The following is a 13,761-nucleotide window of genomic DNA, read 5'->3' on the forward strand; positions in this document are numbered from 1 at the left end:
CGTCAAATTTTGTAAGTAAATATCACAGAGAAAAACTAAAGGGTAGATAACGAGATAAACAAGTTTCTTAGCTGGTGAACCGTATACAACTCAGTACTAGTAGATGTCAAAGAAGTAACAACTTGCATGTCAAACAAAAGCACATGGGAGGAAATCTAAAGAACCTCAATCAGCTTTATGTGCATATCTTTTACCATATAAAACAGAGTCCTATAGATTTCAAGAACGTAAGCCCATCATTACCATTAGTATGTGACAGCCCCTATTGTTGAACTATCATCTGGGCTTTGTGTATATATGTTAGTGATTTTTTTATAATTTTATTTTCATCCAAATACGGAAAGGCTCTTTTTGTAAATATGAAGTGTAACATTTTTAATAGTTCAAAGACGAAAAAATGAATTTTAAAAAATTTAGAGACAAATTGAACTTTATGCAAATTTTAGGGACAAACAATATTTGAACTTATAAAATATTATAGTGAAAATCAAAGAGTAAATAGAGAGAGAACCTGAATAAGTTTATAATTTATAAGAAACATGCATTCCTCGAATTTTCTGAGTAAATATTATAGAGAAAAACTAAAGGATATATAAAGAGAAACAAGTTTCTTAGGTTGTGATTCTAGTGACCCTCATAGACTTCATTAGATGACAAACAAAAAACCATGTGCATTTTAAACAAAAGCACATGAGGGGAAAACATAAGTAGAAAATAAAGAACCTTAATAATCTCTTCTTTCAAATATTACCATCTAAAACAAAGTCCTAAAAACCACAGCCCACCTCTGATAGGTCCAGTTTTTTTTTTTTTTTTGAGAAGGTGATAGGTCCAGTTAATGTTTCCAAACGTCATGCAGATTCCATTACAGGGCTTTACGTTTGTATGTGACAACCCTTACAATTGAATCACTGTTAATCCCGTAATCTGCCAGTGAACGGTGATCCTGCAATGTTTCTTCACGAAAGAATATTTCCTTGACTGAAATTTGCCTTTTCTTCTCAATCATAGCCTTCAAATTGCAAATGGTGGTAAATCTTTGAATTGGGTTCTCAATGTAATCTATTCGCATTGGAATGATTGTTTGTGAAGGTGAAAAAGCCATACTAAGAGTGGAATGCATCTGTACACCATAACTAGCTAGATCACGGTTATCCTCAAGCATGTTTCCAGCAAGTAGAATAATCTGAAAATCACAACGAATCCTCAGTTTCAGAAAAATCCTGTATTTGACATTCTTGATGGTATAATGATGTTGTACATAAATAGTAATGGTCTTCCCACTCCATGTCTTGACAAATATCTGGATCATGGCAGGAAACATCTTTAAGACAGTTCCTTCTTCAATGCCATAAGAAGCCAAGGTTTTGCAACCCGTAAGTTTATTCCCAGCATAGACCAGATCCCAATCATCCACCGGGACACCTATCATGCCCCCAATTATTGCATTGACCTCACGAATGGTAAACAAAAGTTTAACTTCCAGTTTCACAATCTCTTCAGTCCCTACTCCCACATAAATTTGTATGACATCTTTTGGATTGACAACCAAATGAAGGGTTGACTCGTTTGAAATATTGAGTGAGGCTAGAATCCCATTATCTTCAAGTAATTTTCCATCATAAATAAGAGTGTACCGATCTGATGGAATCCCCTCCTTGGCTTGAATGATTGATTCGATGTTTTGGATAATATCACAAGCCTTCACTTCAACTGCAATGGTTCTCTGATCTGATGGTAATCTAAAATATATCTTCATTCCAGCTAAATCCTGGCTAACAAGGTGGAGAGTGGAGCCCTGCTGAATACCATAATCCAGCAACCTTTGGTCATCCTTGAGCTGATTACCAGAAAAAAAAAAAAAAAAAAAGCTGCTGATGACTCTCGGAAATGCCTTCCTTCTCACATAAAAATGCTTTGAGTTCACTAATTTTCCCATACCGTTTAAACTTTAAGGCTACTGTCTTTTTGATCTTCAAGTATAAAATTATCTGTGGCCAAAAGCTAGTATAATTTACTAAGAGCGCACAAAGATTATTTAAAAGAAGCATATATTGTTTTTAACAAACTTAATGTCCCAACAAAAGAATGTACTGCTGAAGGCCTCGAAACCATGAGAACAGAAGATTGATTAGAGTTGTTGAGCAGGACCACCACTGTTATAGAAACCCAACAAACATAGGAAGCTAAACTTAGCTGCAGTTTATAGCATGTATAATAATAGGAATTATCTGGGAAATTAAATTCAGTTCATACAAAATATCCACAGAGAAGAATTACTTCTATACGTGTATCTATTCCTTCTTGATATGTGTGAAAAAAATAGAAGCAGCAGCAGCAACATATGCATGTATAAACAAAATTGTCATCTGTACATGTACATAATCAAGAGATGAGATAGAAGTAGTTGTTATCTGTACATGTATATATTCTAGAGGTGAGATAATGGCAAAATGATAGTATGACCAAATCAGATGTTTAAGAGAAATAATGGTATGCCTATCACACACAAAACAAGCAACATTATTGTGCAAAAATGTCTGCGCAATGCAAGAATCAAACACCAAACCCAAATTCACACATTTACAAGATCATATATCCATGTCCCATCCCTAAGTCTATTCATTTAATTTAGTGTAAAAGCAAATGTTAACCATGCTTTTTTACTGCAGTTATTTTTGTCTCAAAGTGTCAGAGGAACATTTAAAACCAACCCTTAAATTGGGGTTTCCACCCTCTATACACTTCACAATCTCCAAAATCTCAAACCTCAAGCAAGTGTAAATGGAAATGGGCAGGGATGACTTAACTACTGACTAACACAGTCTAGGAACTTGTAAATGTGCCACTTAATTCACCATACCTATTTTTTATTGGTAAATTACACACACCCAATGAATTTTGAACACAAGACCTCACCTTCCATCTCATTATTATGGAAGGAGGAAGGGCATTTGGCACCACACCAATCATCCATCCTTCATCAAACTGCTTCCACTACAATTCAAACACATTAGCTATAAAGATCATTGTGAATATCATTAAACTTCATTTCACTCGATTCTATTTCTTATATCTATCGGATCAGTTTTTTTTTTACAAATCCATTGTTTGATTACATAGCCTCTTAATACTCTCCACGCTTACAACATTATCAAGATGACCAGGGATCAATAACTATTTCATCCATAAAATATTTAATTTAAAAAAAAAAATTTCCTTGAATTTTAAAACTATACAACATAAATGAGTTTATTGATTGAATAATAAAATAACTCAAAAATCAGCGGGCTAACTAAGAACAGAGAAATGTGTAATCCAAAAGTTTAGCCCATATATGTGGAAAAAGCAAAGAAGTAAATTACAAGTTATAACCAACAAAAAAGAGAAATGGACCCTGATATTCTCAAAGTCGTACTGAATATTCATCTTCAAAAGAACCTATGGTCACCTCAACTTCAATACAAAATTTCTTCCATTTTCCATAATTTTCCCCTGTTTTCTCACAAACCAAACACCTCAGAGAGAGAGAGAGAGAGAGAGAGAGAGAAAAAAACCTCAAGTGTCAACAATGAATGCACTTCAAGAATCACAAAAACTAGGTAATAAAAATCCAATAATATCATTAATAAGAACAAGAAAAAGTCTTAAACTTGGAACATAGATACACAGAAACACATAAAATGCAAACAAATACAGATGGGGTTAACTGAAACAAAGAATTCGATACCCAAAAAAAATGGGAACCTCTTCTTGGGTGGAGGTGGAGGCGGCGGTAGAGTGGGAGTTGGAGGAGCTTGACGGGAAGCAACGATTGGGACAAGCAAGAAGCAGCGATTGGGATTTTTGTAAACAAACAAGAAGCAACTCTAACGCTTGGCGGTAGAGTTGCAAGAAGCAACGATTGGGATTTCTCCGAGTTCCCATGGAAAGCAAAACTGAAAAGAAATGTGTGTCTCAGATGGATCGGATCGGATCGTCAATGAATGAAGTCGACCACTCCTCTGGTTTTTGGAGTCCGAGAATTATTAGTACTATTTTTTAATCCTAAATAAATGTAATGTAATCCATAACTACACGACATAGCTTCTATCTTCTTTCGTAAAAAAAAAAAACTACACTACATATGTCAACGTCAATGAAGTTACAAGACTTTCAAAGTCAGTGAATTAAATATATATTTTTGCACAATTTTTATGTCTCTCTTCTCCCAAAACATAAAATACATAAAAATTTAAAAGAAAACAAGATCAAAATGTATTATTGGTAAAAAATATTATGCAATGTCTTAGAACTTCAACTTGTATTTGAACTTATCATCTCAACCACAAACAAACTAATTATACATCTAAAAGCATGATTAAGCCATATGAGAAAAATTGGAGATAAACTAAAACTCCTAATCTAACTCAACAACATTCAAAGAAATCAAATCAAATCTCTTGCTCCTCATGTCCAAAAACTAGAAACCCAGAAAAGTTGAAAACCCAGAAAAGTTCAAACAACAAAAATTGAAACTCCTCATGTCCAAAACCTAGAAACCCAGAAAAGTTAAAAACCCAGAATACTTCGAACAACAAAAATTGAAACTACTCATGCCAACAAAAATTGAAAACCTAGAAAAGCTCAAAAACTAGAAACCCAAAACTGCCACTAGCACAACCACAATCCACAACCACTACCCCAAAAGTTCCCCGATTTGCCCCAAATTTTTTTGAGCAAAACAACACCCAGTTGCCCGAACATAAGGTCGTTGATTTCACAATGGCGATGGTGACCTTAATGGAGCGACCGTTAAAGGATCAAGAGTCATTGTTGGAGTGTAAGTAGAGGGATTTCTATGGCGATTTGGTGGCGTTGATGAAGCAAGGAGAGGAGCGGCAGCGAGTCGAGTCGCAACAGAGGAAAGATGGGCTCGTCGTGAAGAATCGGCTATGGGTTCGAAGGAAACTCGGTATGGCGTCCACCAACAGCGATGGTGACCTCTATTTCATGGCGTTGAGACAATTTTAGTGTGTTACAAAGATGAGAGAGATATTTTATTTCATTTTTAGCATGAGAGATGAGAGAGATTTTTAGTATGAGAGATGAGAGAGATTTTTAGAGTGTTACAAAGACATTTTGTGCTTGGGTTATGGGGTTTAGTGTGTTACAAAGATATTAAAAAAAGGTCCCAATGCAGACATTTTTTTAATGGTTCATCATAAATAATCCTATCTTTCTTGCTTTCTTCCTTTTTTGATTATTTTTCAAAGGAATTTCAGCAAAGAACTTGTAATTTGCATAGAGATACAAAACCCCATAACCCAAGCTCTTTAAAAAAAATTCAAACACTAACTTTTTTATTCGTGTTATGTTATGTTTTGGTGGTAAAAGTTGTTTTTTAACGGAAAAGCCAAAAGGTGGGTAACAGAGCCCTAACAGAATTAACTTCAAGTGGGCAAAGTGTAAAGTTTTAAACCACGGGTAGGCTAAGTGAAAATGGGTCATATCACAGATGGGTTTATTGTAATTATCCCTTTTTATTCAAAGCTAAAACAAGTTGACATGTGATCCAACTCTTTTTATTTTTTTTTAAATTAATCAAATTATATTAGTTTTTTTTTTTAATTTATAAAATTTGATAGTTGCAACAAGAAAATGAGGATTTACATATTAAGAAGTATAAACAGTTAATCGGAAATCATTCTTTATGCTAACCATGTAAATGTGACATGATGTCAACTATCCAAAGTTAATAATTTTGTTAAATCAAATAACAACTACCAAAATTTTTCTTTTTAATTTTTCCATAGGGCAACAATATTCAAAGAAATTGAGCTTACAATATAAATTTTGAGAGTAATAAGTAACTTAAATTGAAAAAACATTTTTTTTTCTCAACTAAAAAAAGAGATTGAAATAACATCTATACATTCTTTGGTCTAATAAAAGGCTTAATGCATCAGTCTAAACCCCAAATTTTTGCAATAAAACTCACAACATCTTTGTCATTATCAATCTTGTAAAGTTGAATTTATTCAACTATGTGTTGGCTTTATTCTAAACAAAATTTGCCTGTAATTCAACATTTAGAAACTCTATATTTAGGTTGGAATAATGTAAAGGTTGTGTGTGTGTGAGTGTGAAGATTTGATCAAAAGTGTGCAACAAGAAGGTGACTCGCAACTGGACTCGCGATTGACTCACGAGTGGTGACTCACCAAAATGAAGCATACGTGTGAAGCAAGCAGGAAGATGAAAAGTTAGGCCAGCTGAATTACTATAAGACAAAATATACAGTTTGGCCTAGTCTGGTAACTGGCGACTAGAACTCACGACTCATCCTAATCGCGAGTAACTCGCCAATGCACCCTGTTTTGCTAAAAAATGACTTTTCACATTCCATCTCATACCCTACTATAAATACCCTTATATCCACGAAATGTAGTAAGCTTCTAGAGAGAATTTTGAAAGAAAAACCCTAGAGAAAAATAAAATTGATTCATCCACAATCTTATACACTTGATTCTCCAAATTTCTTTACTCTCACCATCTTCATTGTCATTCCCATAAGAGGATCATAAACTAAATCCTTGCCTCACTAAATTCAGAGTTGTAAGAAGGTTCTTGGTGTTTGGGAAGCAATCAAGAGAGAACCAATTCATATTGGTTGATGCAATAGGCTAATTGCAAGATCTAAAAAATTAAAGAAGACACGGTTTGGCGTAACCTTGTTGGAGTAAGAAGCTTGGAGGGCTTAGGTAAATTGGGTAGATTAGGCTTACAGGGTCTATTGCTATTCATGTATCTCAACCGATTTTCTAGTGGATCACTTACCACTTGGAGGGTGACAAAGAGGTTTTTCACCAAGTTCTTCGATTTCCTCTTTGATAACATATGCCGGTGTTATCTTATATTTGCATCTCTTTTTCCCTTACTCCTACCTTCTAATTTCTGCTGGTTGTGATTAATTAAGGGCTTAGAGTAGTTTGCTTATTTGAGTATTGCTTATATTTCATATTCCAAACATATATTGTTTGAATATAAGCTTGTATTGGAAAATTTGTATTTGAGGGTCTAAACTTTCAAAAGTGTTTTATACACTTAGTGAGTTTTCAAATCTCATCTATTGCAAGTGAACTAGTATCTCTATCAGTATTTTCAAGTGAAACAAAGTATGTATCTAAGAGAACGAGAGAGTCAAAGAAATGTGTTGTTGTCACTCTATAATGCCACTAGATTTATGGACACTTATAATTTTCTAATTTATATATTTTTAGTTTAATGGATTTTTTTAATGCAAGAAATTTTTAAAACCAAAAGCATGTTGCTTATAGGCACTTAACACAACTAACTTTTATAGTGATGATATCATCAGTAAGCTTTAAATTCGGCAAACTTAAGAATCTATACATTATTTAACTTTAATTTTTGAGTATTTTGTTATTTTTGACATTTTAAATTTTAAATTTTTTATTCTTTTATTCGATTTTATTTTTGCATGTGAAAAATATAGATTGACCAATGACCCAATCAATCCGACCCACTTGCAACTTGTTTAGGACGATCAATTTCTAACCCACACCTGATTAATCTAACCTATAGCCATGTCTATTTCAAACCCTACTCTCCTTCTCCCTACTATTTACTCAGAGAGAGAGCCCTTCAAATTCAAATATTTTTGTCGGTCTCATTGCATATAAATGTTAAAAATTGTTTGAACTAAAATATATTACAAAATTTCATGTCAACTAAATATGACCCCTTTTATGCATAAATAAATTAGACTTAAACATACTGTTTTGTCTTCTTTCCAATACAATTAGGAGAATAAAGAATAATAATAATAAAAACTCTAATATAAAAATTAAATAATATGTATATAAACTTGACTTTATAGTTCACTTTTTATCCTTAAAACTTTCGGAAAAGTTAAATTTTCCCCCCTAAACTATTGCAAATGTTACGTTTTCTTTCTTCTTTATATTTAACATAAAATTTATAAGTTTGTTTTTTGGTAAATTAAATATGTGAATAGTATCGTGGGTCTCATTTTTAATTTTAAAAAATCTGAAAAGTGAAGTTTGTGGGTCCTGTAAACAGTACACGGGACCCAAAGAGATGCTGAAAAGTCAACAAAATTGGCTACTGTTCATGCACAGTAACATGAACAGTAACCGCTGTCCCCCCTGAATCGTGCATCAGCAGAAGAAGAAGAAAAAAAAAAAAAAAAAAAAAAAAAACGCAGAAATTTTTCATCAAAACACAAACGCCAAGTTATCCAAACACACGCTAAATTGTGTAAAGTTAGATTGACTTGTAAGTCATCTCCTGTCATTGTCAGCCCTATTTAAATCGTAAAAAATTCTTCAATCTGGGAAATTGTAGGTAAAATTGGAACGAAATATTGCCCAGAACATCTTGATTTCTTTTTTCTTTTCTTTTCCTTTATTAAAAAAAATTATGAGAACCACTAAACCCTGGTCTTCTTGATCGAGCTTTAAGTCTGGGATTTAGAAAACAAGAAAAAAAAGAAAAAGAAAAAGAAAGATAGTTTCAAGGGCGAGAGAACAGATTTTAAACGAAGACATTTGCTAAATTGAAAGGGTGCTGTACTGGAATCTCTTTTTTTTTTTTTTTTTCCTCTGCTAGCCATCAATAACATCAAACAAAATTATCTCAGAGCGTGGAAACTAGAGTCTATAACAAATGAGCAAAACTCAAGCAATTTACATTCACCGCATGTCCATTATCACGTACCAATCTATATACTTATTCATACATTTTCACCAGATTCATATGTAAAAGTCCACCACAACCCAGTTTGAAAATAAAGAACCTAAATTATCTTTCTGTTCAAATATCTTTACCATCTACAGCACAGTCCTATAGATTTCTAACTTCATCCTATGATAGGTCCAGATAATGTTTCCAGATGCATGCAGATTCCATTACAGGGTTAACCTTTACTGTTGGTACATGACAACCTTTATTTTTGCATCACTGTTAATCCTGTAATCTGCCAGTGAATGGTCATCCCGCAATGCTAGTCCATTGAAGTATATTTCCTTCACAGGGGATCGCATTTTCTTCTCAATCATAGACTTCAAAATGCGAATGGTAGTAAAGTTTTGTATTGGGTCCCCAATATCATTTAATTGCATTGGAATGATTCTTTGTGAAGGTGAAAAAACCATACTGAGAGTGGAATGCATCTGGACACCATAACTTGCTAGATCACGGTTATCTTCAAGCCTTTTTCCAGCGAACACAATGCTCTGATGATGACCAGGAATCCTCAGTTTCTGAAAAATCTTGTCCTTGACATCCCCGAGGGTAGATTGTTGTTTCACATCAAGAGTAATGGTCTTCCCACTCCATGTCTTGACAAATATCTGGATCACGGCAGGAAACATCTCTAAGATAGTTCCTTCTTTGATGTCATAAGAAGCCAAGGTTTTGCAGTCTTCAAGTTTTTTCCCAGCATATATCAGATCCCAATCATTCATCTGGACACCTATCATGCTCCCAGCTATTGCTTTGACATCACGAGTGGTAAACAGGAGTTTAAGTTCGAGTTTCAAGATCTCTCCTGTCCCTACTCTCACATAAATTGGTAAGACATCTTTTGGATTGTAAACCAAATGAAGGGTTGACTTATTAGAAATATTGAGTGAGGCTACAATCCCATCATCTTTAAGTACTTTTCCATCATAGATAAGAGTATAGCGATCTGATGGAATCCCTTCCTTGGCTTGAATAATTGATTTAATGTTTTGGACAGTATCACAAGTCCTCACTTCAATTTCAATGGTTCTCTGATCTGATGGTATTTTAATAAATATCTTCAGTCCAGATAAATTCTGAAGAACAAGGTGGAGAGTGGAGCCCTGCTGAATACCATAATCCACTAGCCTTTGGTCATCCTCCAGCTGATTACCAGCAAAAAAGAGCTCCTGATGATTCTCAGAAAGACCTTCCTTCTCACGTAATAATGTCTTGAGATTGCTTATTGTTCCATTCCGTTCAAACTTTAAGGCTACTGTCTTTATGATCTTCAAGTATAAACTTATCTGCTGCCAAAAAGTAAGCATAATTTACAAAGAGCACACAAAAATTGTTTAGCAGCAAATATTCTTTGACAAACATAATATCCCAATTTTGTTTTATGCAGAAGGGAACGGTTCACTATATATATATATGTGTGTGTGTGTGTGTGTGTGTGTGTGTGTGTATATGTATATGTATTTTACGTAAGAGATATATATAGCTAGAGATACTACTGGGGAAAAAACAAAAGAATATACTGCTGAAGCTTGTAACCGTGAGAACGGAAGATTGATTGGAGCTGAGCAGTAACACCACTGTAATAGATACCTAAAAGACCTAGGAAGCTAATCTTAGCTGCAGTTTATGCATGTATGCTAAGACGTGGGAAATGAAATTCAGTTCATATGAAAAATACACAGAGAATAATCACTTCTGTTCAAGTATATAATCTATCTTGGTATGTGTTAAAATATATATATATATATATGTGTGTGTGTGTGTGTGTGTGTGTGTGTGTGTGGTAGTACATGTTATCTGTACATGTATAAAATCTAGAGATGAGAAAATGTCAAAAAATAGCAGGACCAAATCATGCACAAAACAAAGCAACATTTTTTGTTTTTTTGTTTTTTTTGCATTAATGTCTGCGCAATGCAAGAACCAAGAATCAAGCACCAAACAGAAATCCACGTGTTATAAAATCTTGACTCTATGTCCTACCCCTAAATCTCTTCATTCAATTCAGTATACAAGCAAAAGTTAACCATGCTCTTTTACTGCACTATTTTTTTTTACTAAAAATGTCAAGAGAAACATTCAAAACCTACCTTAAAATTGGGTTTTCCACCCTTTATACACTTTACAATCTCTACAATCTCAAGCAATAAGCACTCTAAAAAAAAGCCTCAAAACTGAGGCAATTGTTAATGGAAATGGGTACGGATGACTAAATTACTGGCTAGCACAGTCCAGGAACTTAAATATAAGAGCGTTCATGCCCCATTCTCCTATGGGTCATTTCACTCCCTTTTCAGTCTATTTACACACACACACACACACACACACACACATATATATGTGTGTGTGTGCTACATTAATAAATGACAACCCTTTTTTTATTATATTGGTTAGTTACACATGCATTGAGATTTGAACCCAAGACATCATCCTCCATCCCATTGTTATGGGAGGACAAAGTTCCATTTGAGCTGGAGCTTATTGGCACCACACAAATCATCCATCATTCATCAAACTGGTTCCACTATAATTCAAATGCCTAAGCTATACATAGATCACTGTGAATATCATTAAACTTCATTTCACCCAATTTCCATTGTTTATATATATTGGAAAATTTATTTTTATTTTTGACAAATCCATCATTGGATTACATTGCCTTTTTATAATCTCCATGCTTACAAAAATATAAAGATGATCAGGGATGAATAACTATTTCATTCATAGAATGTTTAAATTTAAGGCGTTTTTTCTTCCAATTATAAAATTTTAAACAATCAATGCGCTTATTTATGGAATTGTAAATAACATTTTATTAACATGAAATTTGGCATGCCTGTTAAGAACAAGGAAATGTGTAATGAAAATATAGCAAAAAAAAAGGGAAAAAAAAAGAAAAAAAAAATGAACCCTGAAATTCTTAAACGCGTTCGGAATGTTCATCTTCAAAAGACCTAAAGTCAACTCAACTTCAACACTTTATTTTTTTTCATTTTTCTTAATTTCCCCCCGTTTCTCACAAAACAGACACTTCACAGAGACAGAGAGTAATCGAAAAAAAAAAACACTAAGAATCTCAACAATGAACGCAATTCAAGAATCACAAAAACTCGATAATAGAAACCCAAGTAATAATTATAAAAATAACAACAAAAAATCTATCTTTAACTTGTAATATAATATACACATACATGCAAACAGAGACATAGGGATACAGATAAGTAATCGAAACGAAGAATTTGATATTAAAAAAAAAACCGAACCTCTTCATCGGTGGAGTTGGAGGAAGAGGAGGAGCTTGACGGGAATCTACGATTTGGGTTTCTCCGTGGTTCCATGGAACCAAAAAGCTGATAATACTAACAAAACCCTCCTCGTCTTTGAAGATGCTCTTAACACTGTTTTTATTTATGTATTTTGCTGAAATGGAATCTCTATTTCATTTTCATTAAGAAACGAGAGCATCAAAATAATAAACATAAACAAAACAAAACGAGAAAAATGGGCTTTCGACACCTTGTTCCAAAATTAACGGGGGCCTTGAAAATCTTTCTTTTGGGCCCAATTTTCGTAGCTCATCGGCGGCCTTTGTGGCCACTCTTCTAGTCTAAAGTGTAGGCACCCAATTGGACAACTAGGGCTATAAATAAATCAAGCTCTTTATAAACAATTCGAGCTTAGTTCAATAAAAAGTTCGTTCATGTTTGTTTATTTATAAATAAGTCAAGTTTGAGTTTTAATTTTAGGCTTGTTTAATTAATGAACCGAGCTCAAGTAAAAAATATTGTTCATGAACAAGCTTGTGAACACCAAGACTCGATACAAAAGTAACAAAATATGTTGAACCTAGGCTTATTTATGAGTTTGGTAATGAAATTGATATGAGCTTGATAAGTAAACTCATATCTTTCTAAAACTTTAATTAATTATAAGTTGAGACCGCTCATCCAAACCAAATAGGTTAGATAATAAACTTGATATAGGTTTGATAATATACTTGTGTTGGATCTCAAACTCAAAAACATGATATTGAGCTTGAGCTTGGGCTTGATATAAAGCTCGAGCTTGGCTTAACTAATGAATTGAGCCGAGCCAAGTTGAGCTTAAGCTTTTATACTTTATAACAAGCTCAAGCTTGAACATTATGTGTAGGCTTGTATTAAGCTCAAGCCAAGCTTGAACATTCTGCTTTTGCTGTTGAGCCGAGCTTGAACATTCGCTACTCGATAAAGCTCGACTCTTTTATAGCCCTAACAACTTGAGTTGACATAGCCTAAGTTCTTCTTGATTATGAATTTTTTTGCTTTTGGTTGTGATAGGGATAAATCCCATAGTAGACGGATCCAATTTGCTAAGCTAATTAAAAGTGACGATGACACCAAGAGACGGTCTGGATAGCCTGACAGTCAAAGACCTGGTAGAAGAAGTCTCGTCTTGAACAGAAAGTAGAGACACGGGCGGACCCTTTAAGGTGTACAAACTCTTTCATGGGAACGAACTCTTTAATGTGAACAAACTCTTTAATGGAGATGGACTCTTTAAGGTGGACGAACCTGACGGAGACGGGTGGCAAAGCCACGTGGCACCCACGTGACCTAAGTAGTCTCCAAGGAACCTAATATGGGAATGCCTTGCATTCTATGTTCCACTGTAATCTGAAGGATCCCTACAAGGAAAGAATCCCACAATATATGGACGTTGGCAAAGATCTTCTCCATAAGAAAATACCTTCTCCATCAAGAAAATGAGGTCAGCTCTATATTACTATAAAAACCCCAAAGCCCTCACAAATCAAGGTATGCATAATAATACTCTAGCTTTGGCACTCTGAAGTGATAGAAAATTCTCTCTTCTAACTTGACCTTCGGAGGGTCTTTGGTCAGAATCACACCAGTACTTTTTGTAAGGTTTTCTTTTTATTTGTGTTACGCAGGTTACCAAAGGCACGTGAGGACTATCCAGCTCACTGACGATTTTCAACATCATCAGTTG

At 34.1% G+C, this 13,761-nt stretch overlaps 1 protein-coding gene and 1 pseudogene across 1 annotated transcript; both read right to left on the reverse strand.

Moving 5' to 3' along the window:
- Window positions 1-720: 720 nt before the first annotated feature.
- LOC142623883 (polyubiquitin-like) lies at window positions 721-3,884 on the reverse strand (annotated as a pseudogene).
- A 4,780-nt stretch (window positions 3,885-8,664) lies between these two features.
- Window positions 8,665-12,358, reverse strand: LOC142623241 (polyubiquitin-like). The gene is made up of 2 exons (XM_075796633.1): window positions 12,033-12,358; window positions 8,665-10,055 (listed from the first exon to the last, which is right to left on the reverse strand). The coding sequence occupies exons 1-2, from the start codon at window positions 12,105-12,107 to the stop codon at window positions 8,949-8,951; spliced, it is 1,182 nt and encodes a 393-aa protein (XP_075652748.1). The 5' UTR covers window positions 12,108-12,358; the 3' UTR covers window positions 8,665-8,948.
- Between the last annotated feature and the right edge of the window lie 1,403 nt (window positions 12,359-13,761).

This window comes from Castanea sativa, chromosome 2 (genome assembly GCF_040712315.1).
Source record: "Castanea sativa cultivar Marrone di Chiusa Pesio chromosome 2, ASM4071231v1".
NCBI lineage: Eukaryota > Viridiplantae > Streptophyta > Magnoliopsida > Fagales > Fagaceae > Castanea > Castanea sativa.